This window comes from Benincasa hispida, chromosome 4, assembly GCF_027475165.1.
Source record: "Benincasa hispida cultivar pf3 chromosome 4, pf3_genome.v1.1, whole genome shotgun sequence".
Classification (NCBI taxonomy): domain Eukaryota; kingdom Viridiplantae; phylum Streptophyta; class Magnoliopsida; order Cucurbitales; family Cucurbitaceae; genus Benincasa; species Benincasa hispida.
The window spans coordinates 39,614,758-39,635,783 of NC_143481.1; the positions used below are offsets into that span (position 1 = coordinate 39,614,758).

The following is a 21,026-nucleotide window of genomic DNA, read 5'->3' on the forward strand; positions in this document are numbered from 1 at the left end:
TCCGATTACAAACTTAAGGAAAGACATGTGGAAACTGTTGAGGTGCCTTATAAAGTTTAGAAATTTTCTGTGGTTGATTGGAGGAGACTTTAATGAAATTACCTCTTTTGCTGAAAAATAGGGGAGCTATTGGAGAAACGAGTCTTAAATGAATAAGTTCTATGAAGCCCACGATTTTTGTCAATTGCAAGATTTGGGTTTTGAGGGTGACAGATTTACTTGGACTAATTGAAATTAGATGGAAATCTCATTCGGGAGAGACTCAATCGTTTCGATGCTAACTCTGAATTTTTGGCTCTTTTTTCATATATGAGGGTAACCCATTTTGGATTTCCTGAAGAAAGGGCAAGATGTGAAAGAAAATGCCTATTGTTGCTTGGGAAGACAAAGAAAGGTATGTAAAAATGGATAGTGTGAGATATCATCCATCTAGATTTGAAGAATGGTGGACTAAGATTGAGGGTTGCAGAGACATCATCAAAGAAGTTTGGCAAGGCAATCCTATTTCAAGTGTTAGGAGCTTCAAAGTGAAAGTGGATCAATGTATAAAAAGAATGAAGAGTTGGGATAAAGCTAGGTTTGGTGGTTCTTTGAAAGAGGCGATTGTAAAAAATGAAGAGGATGTTAAGGCTCTTTATCGGGGGTTGGAGCCGAATTGGAGAGAAAAAGTCACTAAAGCAGAAAAGAATCTGTAGGTGCTGCATGATGAGGAAGAAAGAAATTGGAGAGCCAGAGATAAGGAAGATTGACTTCTTCGGGTGATCGCAATATTAAATGGTTCTATCAAAGAGCTTCATATTGGAGAAAGAAGAACTTGATTGGTGGAATCATGGATGATAATGACCAGTGGATTGAGGACGATAAGGCCAATGAGACGACTACTATAAACTTCTTTTAGGCCTTATTTTCTACCTTGAACCCATGAACTAAAAAGAGGAGGATAGTTGAGTACATCCCGCATAAAGTGATTGAAATGATAATGAGTCTCTGATGAAAAGTTTTAGTAGATCAGAGATGGAGAGAGCCCTTAAAGGTATGAATACTACTAAAGCTCAAGGGCAAGCTCTTTTCCACAAAAAATATTGAGATATTGTGGGAGATGAAATGGTGAACATTTGTTTAAGTATGCTAAATCGTCAAGTGGATATTGGGGAAGTCAACTTTACCTTTTTCTCTCTCATTCCTAATATCAAGGCTCCCCAAAAGAATGACCAATTTCCACCTTATTAGCTTGTGTAATGTGATCTATAAATTAGTAACAAAGACTCTGACTAATAGACTGAAAGGTGTGTTTAACGAAATCATCCATCCTTCTCAGTTGGCCTTTGTTCCTGGTCGGATATTGCTCTTATCGAGTATGAATGCTTCCATGCTATCAATAGCAAAAGGACAGGGAAAGTGGGCTGAATGGCACTAAAAACTGACATTAGTAAAGCTTATGATAGAGTCGAGTGGAGCTATTTGCATAAGGTGATGAAAAATTAGGCTTCGACCCAAGATGGGAAAATTTGGTTAAGTTGTAATGAATCAGTTAGTTTTGTTGTGCTGGCGAACGGGGTTCCGAGGAAGGTGTTCAAGCCGTCCAGAGGTCTCAGACAAGGTGATCCGCTATCTCCTTATCTATTTATCCTTTGCGTTGAGGGTCCTTCTACCCGCCTTATCAGGGAAGAATCTCTCTAGGTTAAAATTTTCTAGATTTTCTCCTATTATAATACATCTTTTCTTTGTAGATGATGGTCTTTTCTTTTTCAAAAATTTAGAGAAAGAATGTCAAAAAAAAAAAAAAAAATGAAGGAGATCTTTGAAGATGATGAGAATGCGTCAAGCCACACCATTAATAGAAACAAATCCATGTTTATCGCCAAGAAGAAAATGTTTCTCTTGGAAAAAGAAAGACTCTAGAGAGTTGACTTAGAGTTCTGGCTGTAAGGTCCTTTGGGTCTTATTACGCCTTCCCTCTCAGAATTCTAGAGATAAAGACCAGGCTTTTAGAGTGGTCAAGGAGAAGGTGTGAAAAGTTGTTTAGATCTAGAAAAGGAAGTTGTTCTCAGATGGTGAGAAAGAAGTCTTGTTAAAAGTCATGGTCCAAGCTATCCCTAGTTATATGACGAGTTGTTTTAAGCTTCCAGATAGCCTCTTGCAGATTTAAATAATATGTGTTCTCGTTTTTTTGTGGGGTACATCCGCAGATAAGAAGAAAGTTTATTGGAGAAGCTGGAAAAAGATGGTGTGAGCAAGGATCTTGGGGGAATGGGTTATCGAGAATTCAAGATTTTTAATCAAGCTATGTTGGCCAAACTTTGTTGGAGAATCATTAAAAATTCATAGTCTTATGGTGAGAGTGCTGAAGGGCAAATATTTAATAAGAGTGTTTTCATGAGTGCAAATCTTAGTCACAATCCTTCGTACACTGGAAAAATATTATTTGGGGGAGGGATTTGTTTTCTCGTGGTGTTAGATGGAGAGTTGGTAATGGAATGAACATTTCTATCAAGAACGACCCTTGAATCCCAAATGATAAGAAATTCAAACCAAGTTGGGTGCCTAATAGAGCCAAGGAGTTGTTTGTGTCCTTGCTTATTAAGGAAAAAAGAAATTGGGATGAGAACCTTATTAGAGAGATTTCCTCCCTCATGATGCGAATGAAATTCTGAGGATCCCCTTAGATAGGAGGAAGATCGATGATGAGACGTTTTGGAGCTTCGACAAGAAAGGAGTTTTCTTTATCAAGAGAGCGTATCATCTTGGGGTTCAACTCGACTTATTTTCCAGGCCTTCTTCCTCAAACTGGATAGAGGCTTCAAAGTCTTGGAAAAATTTGTGGAAAACGAGGGTCAAACCAAAAATTAAAATCACCGGTTGGAGGACTTTTAACGATTTAATCCCTACCATACATAATCTTCACTCTAAAGGAATTCATGCTAATTCTCTGTGTTATTTGTGTTATTTGTGCAGGTCGCATCAGGAGACTACAAGCCATGTAATAGGGAGTGTAATTTTTCTAGGAAAATTTGGAATATTTTTCTTCCATCTTATGTTGCTTCTTTTGATGTCGGCAGAGGCGTTTGGATGCCTTTGGATTATTGAAATTTGTTGAGGTCGTTGTACTATGGTGCTCGTGGAATTTGCAAAACAAGGTGTGTTTCAAAAAGGGAAGTGTGAACCTTTCCTCCCTCAAGTTAAAAATTGAGCCTCATCTTCTTGAAGTTGATGGGACATATGTCATTCCAAAGCTGGATTCTTTCGATGCCCCTTCCATCCCACCTCCTCCTTCAAGTTGGATGTCGTCAGGCGTGGTAAGTGAAAACTAATGTGGATGCTTGGTTGAATGCGAAAGGTAGAGATGGTCTCGAATAGATTGTTCGCGATCACTTGAGTCGTGCTCTTCTTGGTGGCTGCAAATTCAAGAAACAATGTTGGAGTGCTTGCGTGCTTGAAGTTGAAGCCCTTTTGAAGGGCCTTATTGCAATTGGCAAAGAATGTGTGGGTTACTAACCCACACATTGAGGTTGAGTCTGACTTTTTTGAGATTGTCAAACTTCTTAACTGAGAGGATCGTTCTTTTGTGGAGGTTGAAATTGTTATTGAGGACATTTTTTTTGGTTAAAAAATTTGTTAATGTTGAGAGTTTTTGTCATATTCCTCGAGAGGAAAACAAAGGCGTCCATGCTTTTGCGACTTTGGCCTTCTCTCAAGGTTCTTCTTTGGTTTGGAAAGATGCTTTTCTAGAATGTATTTTTCTTCTCATTCTTGATGAAATGACTAGGGAGTAGTTGAGTTTGTTGTTTGCTTCTACTTATGCCTCAAAAAAGAGAAAAATAGAAATACACAATATTTGAAGAAATTGAATAGCCAATTTCAACATAATTAACCACAACACAAATACCAGCATATTATATAAATAAACAAATAAATTGTATTTGAGCAATAAAGAAATAACCCAACAAATTGTTGACTGTTAATGAACGATTTTAATAACAATATTATTTAAAACATCCATGACAAATTTACATGTTGTTTTGTAGATGAATATATATGGCAAAGGAAAATTTTGAATATAAACTAGCCAAACTCATTAGTGTAACCTAAAGTTTAAATGATTATATGTTACAATCAAATTTAGGTATCTGTTGAGTATTGGTGTGACCAGATTAAAGTAGCCTTTCCAATTTAGATAAACAGATATAGAATGGTTAATACATTACTATGCTTTTTTTTACAAGTTTTTTATGATGTCACTGACCCCATCAAAAAAACAAAAGATTAAACACACCAATGGTGGAGATAACGGGTTTGGTAATCATTTAGGCTCCATTAGTAATCATTTTTGTTTTTTATTTTTGCTTTTGAAAATTAAATCTATAGACACTACTTTCACTTTCAAATTTCTTTCTTTGTTATCTATTATTCATCAATGGTTTAAAATACCAAGCCAAATTTTGATAACTAAAAAAAGTAGCTTTGAAAAAGTTGTTTTTGTTTTTTGAATTTCGTTAAGAATTCAACCAATAAAATTAACAAATATGCAAATCATCGTAAGTAATGTGGATGAAATAGACTTAATTTTAAAAAACAAACAAAAAATCAAATAGTTACCAAATAGGGCCTTAGTTTTTGGTTTTTTGTTTTTGAAAATTAAGCCTATAAACACTACTTACACTTTAAAATTTCTTCATTTGTTATATACTTTTTACCAACGGTTTAAAAAACCAAGCCAATTTTGAAAAACTAAAAAAATAGCTTTTAAAAACTTGTTTTTGTCTTTTAAATTTGACTAAATAATCAATTATTATACTTAAAAAAATATGTAAATTATTGTAAGAAATAAAAAGAAAATATACTTAATTTTTAAAAACCAAATATAAAAAACAAAGATAAACGGTCTTAATTTATAATTTCCTTTCACTAGAGATTTTCGACTAGACGCCTAGAATTCAGATTCTTTGAAAGTTCACCAAAACACCAACGCTGAAAACTACAACTTCCATAGTCGGAAAAATATACCTTGCAAATTGGACATCAAAGTCGCGCAACAATGGCTACAATGGTTGCAAAGCGCCCATTGAGTTCCTTGTTTTAAAAAACCATATATAAAAAATGCAATAAAAAATTAAACAATTATTTTAAAGATAAACGACTGAAAATATTTTCAAACAATAGTAAAATGTCACTATCTACTAGTGATAGATAGCGATAGACCCTCATAGACATCTATTACTAGACTATAAACTGCGATAGACATCTATTGATAAATTTTTATCGCGATCTTTTGAGGTTAACTTTGCTAGATAGTAATATTTTGCTATATTTATAAATATTTTATTTAGATTTCTAAATTTAAAAACACCTCTAAAAGATTTCAATGCAAAAAATAGAATCAGTAGGAAAAGGATAAAAAAAAATTGAAAAACTTGAATAAAATAAGATTTGAAATTAAAAAAAAAAAAAAAAAAAAAAAAAAAAAAAGAAGAAGAAGAAGAAGAAGAAGAAGAAGAAGAAGAAGAAGAAGAAGAATACATCCAATTTTTTAATTTCAAAATAGTGGGGAGATAATTTAGCAGACAATCAAGATATATCCAAAAATCAAGAGCGATTGGCTATAATTTTGAAAAAAATTGATTCTTACCCTATATCCAAATGAAATCTAGAATGTTGTTATACACTCCAATTTTTCCCGTGGATCAAAATTCAATTCTTCCCATACTCACTCGTTTTCAACTCGGTCAAAATTTCCAAAAACCTTTCATATTTAAACTCATCATAATCATGGTTCACATTATTAAAAATTAAAATTAAAAATGAATAGTGTAGATTATGTCCAAAAATATTAATAGTAGATAAACATGAGTATCACAATTAAATGAACAATGACACCAATTACCATTTTCTAAAAAAAGGAAGAAAAAATTATCTTGTCTAAGGTCAACGATTTGACCATCTACCATGCAATTGTTCCAACTTAAAAATAAATAAATAAATAAAACGTGAGAATAAAATTTTGTAAATTGTTAAGGTCTGTTGCATCTTACAAATTGCAAAACTTACAATATAAGTCCAAGTAACTTCATTCTTTTACGTTTACAAAACGGTCGTAAAAGTTAAATAGTGGGTGGCGATGGCAGATGTTCTCCTCCCGAACAATGAACATATAGTTTAGTCGTCTATGGATTTATATAATTGCTTCCAGCTGAAGTCCCATCAAAAACTCAAAATTCAGGCCTTGCTTGCTGGCTTACACAATTTCTCCAGGAGGTAATTCTGCAAGCTTCGGTGAACTCCCCAGAATTCTTTCCATGTCGAATCGAACTTCAATGTTGCGAATGCTGTACCCGACCACCATTAGCCAATACAGAAGCTTTGCCAGCTCCGGTGCTGTTGTCTCTGTTACACTTGTCTGAAATACAAAGGTCCATAATATATGGGGGAAGTTCAGATACAACTTTGTAATGTTGTTTCATGTAATGAAGTAAATCAGTTAGACTTGGTTTAGTTCTCAACCAAACTAGCTAAACCGAACATCGATCCAGGGCAGTTACAATTATAAAATAGGATAGAGAATGTTTGTCTGGACACAGACCTTCATTTGACCTGGATCTGAAACCACTAATAGGCGCTTTATGAATGTATTCATTGCAACGACAGCATCCTCACCAGCGCTACTTGTCAACTCCTACATTTGAGATAATCAAAGGTTGAGACTGTGCATAATATCAGTACGGTACAAACAACTAATCAATGAACCATTAGGCTTCTTTAGATTCAGAAGAATAAAATTAAGGAAGCAGCTAACTTGAAAGGGGTATGATCAATATGACATGGTTGCATGGTTCACTACACTGGAAAAAGAGTAAGGATCCAGATGAATAAGGCACATCCTTTATAACATCATTCTAGTTATAGTTAGAAGAGAACTTGTATGCATGCAATATCAAATGATTCTCTTTTTCCCGATGGAAACCAGAGAATGAAATATAAATTATACTGAAATCTCCCCCCCCCCCCCCCCCCCCCCCAAAAAAAAAAAAAACTACAGATTGAATAAATTGCCTCAATCACCACAAATTATGATCTAATTGTGTTTCACTAGTCTTTATAGATAGTATTGCAATGTGTGGCACTTCAAAGGCTTCGGGGCTGTTATTTTAGTGTTGTCTTGAAGATCTTTCTCAATTTTATTTTGACCTTCAAAGTTTGTCAGTTGAAGCTTTTTTTGGAAGTCTTTGGGGCTTTATACTTTGGTGGTTTGGTGTTAGCACGGTTGTGCATCTTCATTTTCCAAGATCTTTGCTCTTCAGTTTCTTTTGGCTCCCCCCTCCTTTGGTTTCGTTTGCTCAGAACTCATTGTTCCTGACCTTTACTTTTGTGTTTTGTTCGGATTATTTTCTTTATTGCTCTTCGTAGAAGATTAATGTTTATGTGAGTTGTTATTTATTCCTTTTGTATTCCTTCTTTTAGTTCTTTTATTTCTTCAATAAAGCTTTATATCCTTAGAGCGATAGTCTCTACATTATTTCAATAAAATTTTCCGGTTTCTTGTTTCCAAAAAAGAAAAAAAGAAAAGAATACTCAAACCCATGCTTATTTTGCTAATGGCTTATACCTCTAATAAAATCTTGCTGTTACTCCGCTCACCAACGATAGCTTGTCCTAAAAGCCATGGGTAAAGGAATAGCATTTAAATGAAGACATGATATCTTGTCTGAATTGCAAGTGCATTCGGTTCCACAACCATGTCAATCATATCTTGGAGCAGAGACATTTATCAGTATCATCACCTTTGTTATAACAAGGACTTATTGATATGTAAATGAGAAGTATTTCCTGTTTCAGGAATAAAAGAGAATCACTTTTTCCCAACATAGGCAATCACTTTTGTCACAGATGACTAGATGAGGTTGCAAGTCCAAGAGACTCACGTACCAGATAAGTAATCAACAATGTAATTATCAGCCAACAAGGCCAACAAAAGCAAAAAGCTAATAAACATATGAAGAGGAAGTTTTCTTACCTTCAAATTTTGGGGTTCAAGTGTTTTGAGATATTCCAAGAGTTCATTTTGCCCATTTGCAGATTTTCTACCTACTTGACGATTCAGTTCCTCTATCTCTGCTTCAAGTAATTCTATGTACCTTTTAGCATCAATTCTCTCGGGACCAGATACATTATTCCACCTGATAACTTCACCCGTGACATTCTTTTGCGTACCGGCCGCATAATTCGAATCATCCTGACCAATCACAGGATTAATGCATACATAAATTTTAGTGAAAACCAAACACTTCTAACAGTATGCCACACGTAAGTTTGGCAACGGCAGAGAAATGCATAATGAAATTGTATAGGAATGTTTTTATAGGCACTAACTGACCTGATTGTATCAGAACACTGACAAATTTAGCCATGACTATATTAGAATGGAGTAAAACCACAATATCGATAATTAAAGAAAGATGGAATGCTCAAAGAGAAAATAGGATCGATCTACAGCAGGGAAAAAAAAGAGTGATACAAGACATTCACTTGCAGAATTTTAAGAGTGAAACACTAGCAGATTGAGGGACCAACAGACTGTAGAGCAAAGCTTTTCATAAATATTCCACATCATTCCCTAGTGCCTACTGTGTTTAAAAGTCCACAAATCATCAACTTCTGCCACAGCATAAATACAGATGCACTATAGTAGTCTATTGAGGTTAAAAAAAAATAATAAAAAAGCTAATGATTTTGCCAAAACAAAAAGTACAAGATGGAACATGTACTAATGTAGAATTGAAGTGACATATGTGATTAGCCAAGGCCCAAACCAAATTATGATTACGCATAAACAATAGGCAAAGGAAAAACAAAGTTATCATGACATTAACAGGCATCAATGCAGATGGGGTTTCTAACCCACAGTGAAGTAACAGATGCACATTACAAGACTGACAGTATTTTAATTACTTCTTGTGGGGGAGCATACTAATGGGCAAGGTAAACTCCAGACGGAAAACATTTAAATGTCGTAAATTCTTAAATTTGACAGAATCAAAATACTTTATTCCATTCACTAAAAAAATATATATACAAAGTGTACAAGAGTAACCAAAGAAGGAAAGCGTAGAAAAGGCCATAAAAGAAAAATATAACAAAAATATTTACAAGAATACAATAACCTTAATATTGGAACTATAACACTCCCCCTCAAGTTGGAGCATATCTGTTTAATCATGCCCAACTTGTTACACAGATAATTTGTACATGTTCCATTCAATGCTTTGCTTTCGTGAAGATATCTCCTAATTGTTCTCCAGTCTTCACATATCCTGTAGATACCAAACCTTGTCGAATTTTCTCATGTACAAAATGGTAATCAACTTCAATATGTTTAGTCCTCTCATGGAATATTAAATTCGATGCAATATGAAGTGTTGCTTAATTATCACACCATAATTTTGTCGGTATGGTGATTTCAAATTCCAACTCAACAAGAAGTTGATATATCCAAATTAATTCACACACAGATTGTGTCATTGCTCTATATTCTGATTCTGCACTTGAACGTGACAGCACATTTTGTTTCTTACTCTTCCAAAAAATCAAATTACCACCAACAAAAACACAATATCCTAAAGTTGATTTTCTGTCCTCTTTAGATCCTGCCCCATCGGCGTCTGCGAAACATTCAATATTAATATGACCATAATCCTCATATAACAAAACACGCCCAGGAGCAACCTTCAGATAATACAGAATTTGTTCCAATGCAGTCCAGTGATCAATTGTAGGACATGACATATACTGGCTCATAATACTCACTTAATAGGCTATGTCAGATCGAGTTACTGTAAGGTAATTAAGTTTTCCCATTAACCTCCTACATCTTTCAGGATCTCTCTATCTTTTGTGAGCTGTAAGTTGAGCATCATAGGGTGACTGCATGTAGGGTTGACAATGGGGCCGGGGGGGAACTCCCCGTCCCCGCCCTCGTCCCCACCAATTGGAGGCAGGGGCGGGGACGGGGACGGAGATTCCTCGTCGGGCAATGGGTCCTCGCAGGGACCCATCCTTTCTATATATATATATATATATATATATATATTAAAAAATTTAATCGGGGACGGGGTCGGGGACAGAGTGGGAATACCCTCCCCGTCCCCGACTAGGGACCCAATTAGAATCCCCGGTCAAATCGGGGATTCCCTGCCCCACGAGGACCTAACCCCACGGGGATTTTTGCCAACCCTAACTACATGGCTTAGCCCCTTGCTTCCCTATTTCAATCAACAAGTCAAGTACAAATTTTCTCTGTGATAATATTATTCATTTCTTGCTTCTTATTACCTCAATTCCTAAGAAGTATTTCAACATGCCCATATGGAATTGACTATGGAGAAAGGTGGATACCTAAATCATCATCACCAGTAATCACAATATCATCAACACATACGACTAATAGGATGACACCACCCTCAGATCTCTTTAAGAAGACCGAATGATTTGACGTGCTCCTCCCATTCCAAAGCTTTCAATCACCTGACTAAATTTGCTAAACCAAGCTCATGGACTCTGCTTTAATCCACACAAATATTTACAGAGGCGATACACTTTTCCATTCTCTCCCTAAGCAACAAACCCGGGTGGTTGCTCCATATACGCCTCTTCTTAAAGATCACCATGAAGAAATACATTTTTAATGTCAAGCTGATGTAAAGGTCAATGATTAATTGAAGTTAATGAAATAAACAACCTCACAGATGCCATTTTTACTACGGGAGAAAAAGTATCAGCATAGTCAATGCCATAAGTTTGTGCATAACCTTTCGCTGCAAGGTGTACTTTTAACCAAGCAACAGAACCAACAGGATTGACTTTAACTGCAAACAACCATTTGAAACTGATAGGCTTCTTTCCTGCAGGAAGCGAAACAAAATCCCAAGTACAATTGTCATCTAAGGCAGTCATCTCCTACACCATTGCGACACACCAACTAGGATGAGATAAAGCTTCATAAACAGTTTTAGGGATGGATACAGACTCTAAGGATGCAATGAATGAACATGTAAAAGACGACAAATGGTTATATGAAACAAAAGAGGAAATAGGATGAGCATACTTACATTTACCTTTACGAAGAGCAACAGGAAGATCATCACTCGTTTTCGGATCCAATGGCGAAGAAGACTTTGTGATGTATTACCCAAACTTTAAATTTAAATCAAAATGAATCTCTCCCAAAATGAAAGAGGATGATCTTATTTATAGAAGGAACTAGTTACAAGATGTTTAACTAACTATCATAACAACTAACAATTAGCTAACTCTCATCCTTTTAACTAGTTTTACAAAAGGGCCCTTTCGGCCTTACACCAATCCACCCCTCCCAAAATCAAGCTCGTCCTTGAGTGAGCTAAAAAGCTAAATGAAAGTCATCCGGCGCATAATATGGATTCAAATCAGAAATATTGAAGACAGGGTTGACATGTAGATCTTTCGATAGCTTAATTCGATAAGCATTGGTAGGTACCATATTTTGCTAGTACTTTACATGGTCCAAGCCAATTTATTATAAGTTCTAGTAGGAAATCAGCTTTTGTGTAAATGAACCATTACGAGATCTTCATCAAACGTTACTTCTCTTCTTGACTTATCCTTGGCTTCTTTGTACGATAAGGTTGTTTGTTTCTAAGTGATCATAGACTTCCTTGTGTAGTTCTTGTATTCTTTCCACCATATTTTCAGCTCTAATACTTACATCCACAAAGGATGGTAAGTTGGCAAGGTCAAATGTGAGTCTTGGAACTCGAGTATATATTACAAGTGGCCATCTTCCAATTGATCTGTTCTTCATATTGTTGAAGGCAAACTCGGCTTATGCAAGGGCTAAGTTCCGTTGTTTAGGTCTTGAGTCATTTGAACAACGTATAAGATTTTCCAATGTTTTGTTGGTTACCAACATTTGACCGTTTGTTTATGGATGAGATGTAGTACTGAATTTTAGTGTAATGTCAAACTTCTTCCATAGAACATGCCAAAAATGGCTAAGGAACTTGACATCTCTGTCTGATATGATGGATTTAGGCACTTCATGAAATCTAACAACTTCTCTAAAGAAGAGGTTAGTAATGTAGACTGCATCGTTCGTTTTCTTGCAAGCCTAGAAAATGAGACATCTTGCTAAAGCAATCAACAATCACCATAACTACATCACATCCCCGTTGTGTTTTAGGAAGTCTAAGTACAAAATCAACTAATAAGTCTTCCCAAATGATTGTGGATATAGGTAAAGGTGTGTATAAGCCGACATTTGTGGAAGTCCCTTTGGCTCTTTGGCATATGACACATTTTCTAACAAAATTATTAGTGTCTTTTTGAATTTGTGGCCAATAGAATCTCATGGAGACTAAGTCAATAGTATTATCTTGGCCAAAATGTCCCGCCAATCCTCCTAAGTGAACTTCCTTTATTAGAGCCTTTCGAAGAGATGTGTGTGGGACAATTGTTCACCTTTGAATAGGAAGCCATCTACGATATGAAAATCTTCCGAATTTATGTGATTAGTGCAATTGTACCATACCTTCCCAAAGTCTACATCTTCTTCATATAGTTCTAAAAGGTGGTTGAATGCAATCACTTCAGTGGATAAAATGGTTAGCAAAGAACTCTTTCAACTCAAGACATCGACAACCTTGTTTTCTTTGTCGGCTTGATGCTTGATAACAAAATCAAACCGTTAGATGTATGAAATCCACCTTGCGTGCATTAGGCTTATGTTCTTTTGAGCTTGCAAGTATTTTAATGAGAAGTGATCAGTCAACAAAAGGAACTCCTTGAATAGTAAGTAATGCTCCCACTTTTTTAATGCTCGAACAAGAGCATATAACTCTTGTCATAAGTACTCCATGTTTGCCTTGAGGTTCTAAGCTTCTCACTAAAATATTCTATTGGATGGCCTTGTTGAGACAAGACACCACATGCGTGAATTGCTACTTCAAATGGAGCTGAAAAATTTGGTAACTTCAAAATAGGGTCGGTGCTCAACTTCTTTTTAATACAATCAAAGCTAGTTTGTTGCTTTTCACCCCATATAAAACTGCCTTTCTTCAAACAATCAGTTATTGGTGCTGTCAACGAGCTGAAGTCTTTAATAAACTTCCTATAAAATGATGCAAACCAAGGAAAACTTGGACGTCTTTCACTGTTGATGGAGTTGGCAAATGAGTGATTGCTTCAATCTTCTTTGGATCAATTTGATTTGATTTTGGCCAATTAGGAAGCCAAGGAATGCAATCTCCTTCACAAGAAAAAGACTTCTTTGATTGACATATAACTTCTCTGTTGTCAAGGCTTGAAATGAGCTTTGAAGGTGCTGTAAATGCTCCTCAAAGTTCCTGCTATACACCAAAATATGGTCAAAATACACTACGATAAATTTGTTAAAAAAAGAATGAAGTACTTGATTCATGAGTCTCATGAAAGTGTTTGGAGCATTTGATAATCCGAATGACATAACTAGCCATTTAAACAATCCTTCAATAGTTTTGAAGGCCATTTTCCACTCATCTCCCGACCTTATACATATTTTGTGGTATCCATTCTTCAAGTCCAACTTAGAAAAGATCAATGCTCCTCCAAGTTGATCAAATAGATCACTTATTCGAGGGGTATTTCATAGTGATTCGATTGATGGCTCTACTATCCACACACATCCTCCACCTACCATTTTTTTTAGGAGTAAGAAGGGTTGGCACCACACACGAACTCAGACTTGGTTGAATATGCCCTTTTTTTAGCAAATCCTCAATATGTTAAAGAATGATTTCGTACTCCTTAAGACTCATCCTATAGTGAGGTAAGTGTGGTAATATCGCTATCAGAATTAAATCAATGTGATGTTGAATGTTTCGTAGTAGGGGTAACCCAACCCCTCGGGTTCTTTTTTCAATTGTGGGAATTCATCAAATAATTTTTGTATTTCAAGAGGGATTTCACCATCTTGCATGTCATTGGACTTTTCAGCAACAACAAGCCCTAACACATCGGCCTCCCTTTCCTTCATAAGTTTTTTTTACCACTTATTGTGGTGAATAGGTGATTGTTAGCCTCCTTCTTTGAATTTACTCCTTCCTTGTTCTTTTCATTCAATGGGAGTAACACCGCTTTCTTGCCCATCCAATGGAATTCGTAAGTATTTTCTCTCCCCTTCTGCAAGGTTCGAGTGTCATATTACCCTGATCTTCCCAATAGTATGTGACAAATACCCATTTCTAACACATCACATACTATTTGGTCCTTATAACTACTACCAATTGACAAAGGAAATAAGGAGTGGTGAAATTTTCACTTACTTGTGTCTCGCCCAATCAATCTTGTAAGGGTTTGGATGAACTTCTACCTTGAGGTTCAAGGCTGTCACTAGTTTATTGGAGACGAAGTTCTCACTACTTCCACTATCTATAATCAAGTTGCACACCTTCCCATTGATTGTACATCTTGTCTTGAAAAGACAATGTTGTTGAGGGTTAGGGTTTTCCTTTAGGAGCAATTAGCACCATTTGGAGAACACAAGATACCCTCTCACCATCATCCGGTTCAATGAATGCAGTTTCTTCTTCAACTTCTTCACTATTTTCAATTAAGACTTCTTCTTCATCTTCCATGTAAGCTACTATCTTCCTTTGAGGGCACTCATTGGACAAATGGCCAGCTTGGCCACATCGGAAGCATTTGCCCAATGAAGACTGGTTGTAAGAATTTTGGGATTTCTTCTTGTTGGCAGCTTCAGTGTTCTTTTCCACGGCCTCCCCAAGATTCTCTCTCCCTTTCTTTGGCCGAAGATGTGGATGACGGCTGGTTAGTACCTTCTGATGAAGAATTCACTCTCCTACTTGTGGATACTTCCCATGGGGTCTTTCTTAAAGCTTTCTTGGAGCGAATTTCATTGAGTTCTTCCACTATTTCAGTAAAAGCAATCACATCAAACAAATTGAATTGTTGAAGTTTTACCTTCTAATTGATGTCCATTCTCAGCCCACCAATGAACCGTGCTATCAAGTGTTGTTTGTTTTCAGCCAAATTAGCAACTCTTCCACGAAATCAACTACTGTCCGAGGGCCTTGTCTACAATTTTGGTAATAATTGTATAGTGTTTGCTCATAATAGGGAGGAAGAAATCTTTTTTCATCAACTGTTTCATCTTCTCCCACATTCAGATAGGCTTCTTGTCATGTCTTTGTCGATTTACTTCCAATTGATCCCACCACGAGGATGCTCCTCCTTTCAACTTGAAGGCAACCAATCGAACCTTCTTGTGATCCAATGTGTTCATGTAATCAAAGAAATTCTCCGTATTCTTGATCCAATCAAGAAATGTGTCAATGTCATGCTTACCATTATAAAACAATAAGTTTATCTTCATTTTGAAGTCGTATGGATCACCTCTAGCTTCATATCTTCCTTCTTAACCCCTTCTTGCATAAAAAATATTCTTCTTCTTAATCATTTTCACTCGAAGCACCCCAATCCTGGTCTTCTTTGAAATCTTTCTTGAGCATTTGGTCATCTTCTTGGGTTTTCTTGGAGATGCCTACGCATTCTTGGAACCCTTTCTTGATGAATTTCTTGCTGAAATTGGAAGTTTCTGGGCTGTCCAGCTCCATGTCTTCCTCTTCTTCCCCAATTTTGATTGAACGAACCATCTTCTTCAATTTGGGCTGGAGCTGCCAATGCATCCATCCTTCTCACAAGTGTTGCCATCGTTTCTTGAAGGTTGTTCAACGAATCGTGAATTCCCTCCAACGAGCCTTCAACGGACAGCAAGCGTTTCGTTGTAGTTCTTGGAGAGAGGGTGGGGGTGGTTTCTTTCACCTCTTGATCTAGCTTCAGAGCATCTTCTCCTCTCGGGTGGGCAACTCTTCTTTCCGCCATTCGTCCGAGGATTCATCACTCTGATACCATTATGATGTATTACCAAAACTTTAAATTTAAATCAAAATGAATCTCTCCCAAAATGAGAAAGGATGATCTTATTTATAGAAGAAATTAGTTACAAAATGTCTAACTAACTATCATAACAACTAACAATTAGCTAACTCCCATCATTTTAACTAGTTTTTCAAAAGGGCTCTGTCGGCCTTACACCACTCTAGTACAGGGCATGGAACTGAATGAGACGAAGAAGTCTCTGGTACAGGGCATGGAACTAAAGGAGGTTTTTGTCGAATCCTTGGCGATCAGTGGAGGAATAGAGATAGGCACAGATAGAGATGAATAGGGAACATGATCAGAAGGGAAAACAACTGGATAGACAAGGAAATCATCCTCTAACTCCTTATGCTCCCCATAACTCTTATTCGAAGAGAAAGAAGGTGAGAAAAAGAATGATGAATGTTCAAAGAATGTGACATCAGGAAAGACAAGATATTTATTTAGACTAAGACAATAACACCGATACCTCTTCTGAACACGGAATAACCAAGGCAAATACATTTTAAGGACTTTGGATCCAGCATGGTATGTTGAGCCCGAACATCATGAACAAAGCAGTTACAACCAAATATTTTGGGTGGAATGGGAAACAAATGTTGTTTAGGGCATAAAGTACGAAAAGGGATCTCACCCTTAAGAATGGATGAGGGCATGCGATTTATTAAGAAACAGACTATGGAAACCGCATCAGCCCAAAAGGATTTTGAAACGTGCAACTGAAACATTAAGGCTCTAACTGTTTCAAGAAGATGACGATTCTTTCATTTTGCAACCCCATTTTGAGATGGAGTATCGACACAAGAAGATTGATGAAGAATATCATGGACATCTAAATAAGACTTTAAGTGCATGAGAGAAATATTTTTTAGCATTATTGCTCATTAAGATTTTAAGAACGCTAAATTGAGTTCGAATTTCAGCATGAAAGTTATGAAAATGAGAAAGTAATTCAGAATGATTTTTCAATAAATATCACCACGTTACACGAGAATAGTCATAGACAAATGTAACAAAATACCAAAACCCTCCTTTGGACTCAATAGGACACGAGTCCCAAACATTAGAATGGACTAATTCAAATGGAGCACTGGGTCGTTTATTGACTTGAGGATACAAACTCAAACAATGAAATTTAGCAAACTAACATGACTCACAATCTAAAGAAGACAAATGTTGAAGCTGGGGACGAAGACTCTTCAACACAGAGATAGACGGATGACCCAAACGACAATGTTCTTCAAAGGGAGACAACACACTAAAGCATGTGATGGTTGTAGGTATTTGTGGTTCAAAGATGTAAAGACTTTTAAATTCACGCCCTTTATCAATAGTCTACTTCGTCTAAGATCCAGAAACAAGCAATAACCAAGAAAAAAGGATACACAACAATGAAGATCACAAGTGAGTTTATTGACTGAAATCAAATTAAAAGAGAATTGTGGTAAATTTAAAATTGAGGACAAAGAAATTGATTCAATAAGATGAACGATTCACGATCCTAAAACAGAAGTGGAGGTTCCTCAGCTATAGTGACATTAGGTGAAGAGATAGATGTACAAAGGTTAGAGAATAAACTGGGGTTACCTGTCATATGTCTGTAGCGCCAGAGTCAATGACCCATTTCAAAGTGGAGGAAAGAAGGCATTTAGAGATGTTACCTGTCTCGACGATGGAGTAATAGGAGTAGTAGGAGTAGAAGATGATGTCGTCAATGACTCATGATACTGGTGAAATTTAGCATACTCCTCTGCAGAAATCGTAATTGACTTGTTAAGATTATCAAAAGTAAAAGCGACACGTGCGAATGGCATCCTTTGATCCTTATTCAACAATTTTCTACCTTCACTTTCCGTATGGTTAGGTTTACGATAGTAATAACAAACAACATCTCCTGAATTTGATCGTTGGTTATTGGGATAACCTTTGGAGCTATTTGATCCAACCCTCTTATTACCTCTATAGTCATTTGTGCCCTCAATCAAAGCACTACTAGAATCAGATGGCATAGTTGCTTGTGGCTTCTCTGTACGAAGTATTCAAGTATACACTGCTTCCAACAACAAGATGTTTGAGCTTGACAAAACTTGATCTTTGGCCATCTCATATTTAGATGAAAGACCAACTAAGAAACTCATGATAAACAACTTTTCATATTGAGCCATTAGAACCTTTGGATCAGTGCTAATTGGCATCAAGGCATTGACTTCCTCACATGTATTTTTTACTTCCATAAAGTAACTGGTATGGGATTTCTCTCCTTGATCAGGTTGATATAGAGTCTACAACATCAAACACTCAGTTAATGTTCTATTTTCCAGAATAAAGAAAATCCAAATATTCCGATAGTTCCTTGATTGATTCGCATTGATTTACTAACTCAACGATTTCACAGTCAATAGAATTCTTGATTTGTAGAAAAATTCTTGAATCGTCCTACTACCAAATTTTTTTAGTAGCATCAGTCGATGGCTCTTTTGTGATATGATCATCCATCTCAATGTTCCTAATAAAGTGGCAAACATTTGATTTCCTTGAATAGTAATTTGATCCATTCAACTTGTGTTTAGTTACTTTTGACACCATAAAAATCATCTCAAACGTGACTACTGGTTTCTTGTCAACCATTACCTCAAAAATCGGACAGAAATATAGATTAAAATCTAAAGGAAAGTTGTGTTGAAGCAAACCCTAATTTACCCGAGAGGTTTTTCCTTCAATGAACCACAAACAGTGAGTATATAGCCCAAACAAACATACCACCACAAAGAGAAAATGACCCCGATGATACCCACAAAAGACGAATGGAAAGGATCGATGCACGCAACTACAGGTGCCAACATGTGGATCGGAGGGCAAAGTGAGTTGGCGGCACGTGAGCTTCACACGCTAGTCAGATGGACACCGAAATTTGGGAATCTGTAGATCGGCAACTGAGCTCCTCGTTGGACTGGGCGGTGTCGAAAAATAACAAAGAAAAACGACCCAACTTGTACTGATAGCGACAAGGACTGTTGACGACGACGGCTGACAATAGTGAACAGACCGAAGACGGTGGCAGTGGGCAAAAGTATAAACCCACCCCTCCACAAAACCCTAAATGTAACACAAAAAGGTTCTAAATTCTCAAACAGTAGGGTTCACAAAGCCCTAATTTTCTAAAGCTCTGATACCATGTAAAACTCTTAGGTTTAAGAGAATCAGAATACTTTATTCCATTCACTAAAGAAATATATATCTACAAGTGTACAAAAGTGACCAAAGAAGGAAATCGTAGAAAAGACCATAAAAGGAAAATATAACAAAGATATTTACAATAATAAAATAACCTTAATGTTGGAACTATAACAAATGTAAAATTCTTCGAGAACTATATAAAACTATTCAAACTACCTTTTCATCCTTTGGTTCTGGAAGAGCAACCTGCTCTAAACTTTGCTGCAGTTCTAAGCGATTTTGAGCATTTTTAAACATATATCCAGTCATCATTACACTGTACATGAGCTGTGCAAGATTTTCAGCAACCTGAACCAAATATTAAAAATTAAACATGGTTGCATAGTAAATAATATTTAAAAGTCAAACCTGTTCTTACCAAATATCAATTGTACAACAAATATTTGGCCATTTCAGTGACTTTGAATGTAAGAGTTACACAACTAGTATATACGTACTGTGGTGACAGTAACTGCAAAAAACTGTGGAGGTAAAGTTCCAATCATATTTGTGACTGTTTGGCGCATTGCTTCAACGACCTAGAAAGGAACCGGAGAAGTATAAAATTATCAGAGAAAGTTATGGAATTGAAAATGAAAGTAAGCTAAATCCTGCATCAAAGAAATTGGTATTAATTCCAATGGAGATCCACCTGTTGTGGTGCCCTCTGAACAAACAATTCCATGAATTCTGGCTGGACATTTTTAACATATTCCAGCAGAATGTCTCTCCGAGTTTTTGGCTGTCAGTTACATAAAAGATATTCGAACAATTATAGAAAGTCAAATCTAGAAAACATAAAGGGAACTAATTATATAATATAACAGCCATCAGGTTCATCAAGATGACGAAAAAAAAAACCCATCTAAATTAAACAGTACCACACCACTTAATATCTAGTATCTTGTAAAAGCTCTATAAGGAAATTGAATATAGCATCCACATTTTCAATGTTGTCAGTGATATGTAAAGAATATAATCTCACATCTATCTGCTAGGCTGTAATAGTTTGACCAAACCAGATTCATTTTGAAAAACGTTGACTCAGACCATTCCACTAAATATAGCAGAGAATATAGTACACCCAAAAACCTACATTACTTGAATGCTTCAAACAAAATCCAGTTTCAGTTGACATTTTAACAACATACCCATTTGACTATACAATCCATACGCAACAAGAAAAAGCAGAGAAGCTGATAGGGAGAAGGGAAAATACCAAAGTACCGTTGGGAGGCTTGGAATCGCCAGAGGCATCGGGATTGCCGCTCTTGGAAGAGTCGTAAGCACAGAGTCGCAACGAGACACCATTTCTCAGCTTCCTAGAGAAGGAAATTGGAGGAAAAGTACAGGAAGACGAAGAAGATGATGAGGGTAAAGGCAATTTAGTGGGAGGAAAGAAGGGTTTAAGAGTCGACGAAGACATGGTAAAGCTCCGTTGTTGAAAAGTGTAAGGAGAAGAGATGGATTAAAGTAGCATATAAGTTGGCTCTATCGAAGAGTGAGCTCCGGAAATCTAAAGTGGTCTAATGAAAAATTATCGCCATTAGAGAAGGCTATAATGAAGCTATCGCTATTGCTAATGCAGCAGTAGCGCTTATGGAGTCGCACGAGAGCTGGGGTTCGCACGTTTACGATATTTCAGAATTCAGGCCTCCTTTCACTACCCCGTTGGAATTCCGTAATGAAGTTATAATCTCATGAAAAGCGTGTGCTGATGAATCGAATTGTGTTTGAATATTGAATGGGATCCACGTCTTTTTTGTTGATAATTTTATTTGAGTTTCCAAAATTTACCTTCACGGCATTGCACGAAACCATAAATCGTATTGATAAATTTATATTTT

At 36.4% G+C, this 21,026-nt stretch overlaps 1 protein-coding gene and 1 long non-coding RNA gene across 3 annotated transcripts; one reads left to right on the forward strand and one right to left on the reverse strand.

The window, feature by feature from the left end:
* Positions 1 to 1,117: 1,117 nt before the first annotated feature.
* Positions 1,118 to 3,795, forward strand: LOC120076735 (uncharacterized). Of its 2 annotated transcripts, XR_016529224.1 has the most exons (3): positions 1,255 to 1,600; positions 2,956 to 2,980; positions 3,060 to 3,795. It is a non-coding gene; the product is annotated as an uncharacterized LOC120076735 (long non-coding RNA). The 2 variants fall into 2 exon arrangements; XR_016529225.1 differs by lacking the exon at positions 2,956 to 2,980 and having other exon boundaries at positions 1,118 to 1,600.
* A 2,179-nt stretch (positions 3,796 to 5,974) lies between these two features.
* LOC120075615 (uncharacterized) lies at positions 5,975 to 20,879 on the reverse strand. Its single transcript, XM_039029169.2, has 7 exons — positions 20,399 to 20,879; positions 19,832 to 19,921; positions 19,638 to 19,718; positions 19,357 to 19,488; positions 8,009 to 8,227; positions 6,578 to 6,670; positions 5,975 to 6,394 (listed from the first exon to the last, which is right to left on the reverse strand). Exons 1-7 carry the CDS (start codon positions 20,603 to 20,605, stop codon positions 6,233 to 6,235), a joined length of 984 nt encoding a protein of 327 aa, XP_038885097.1. The 5' UTR covers positions 20,606 to 20,879; the 3' UTR covers positions 5,975 to 6,232.
* Between the last annotated feature and the right edge of the window lie 147 nt (positions 20,880 to 21,026).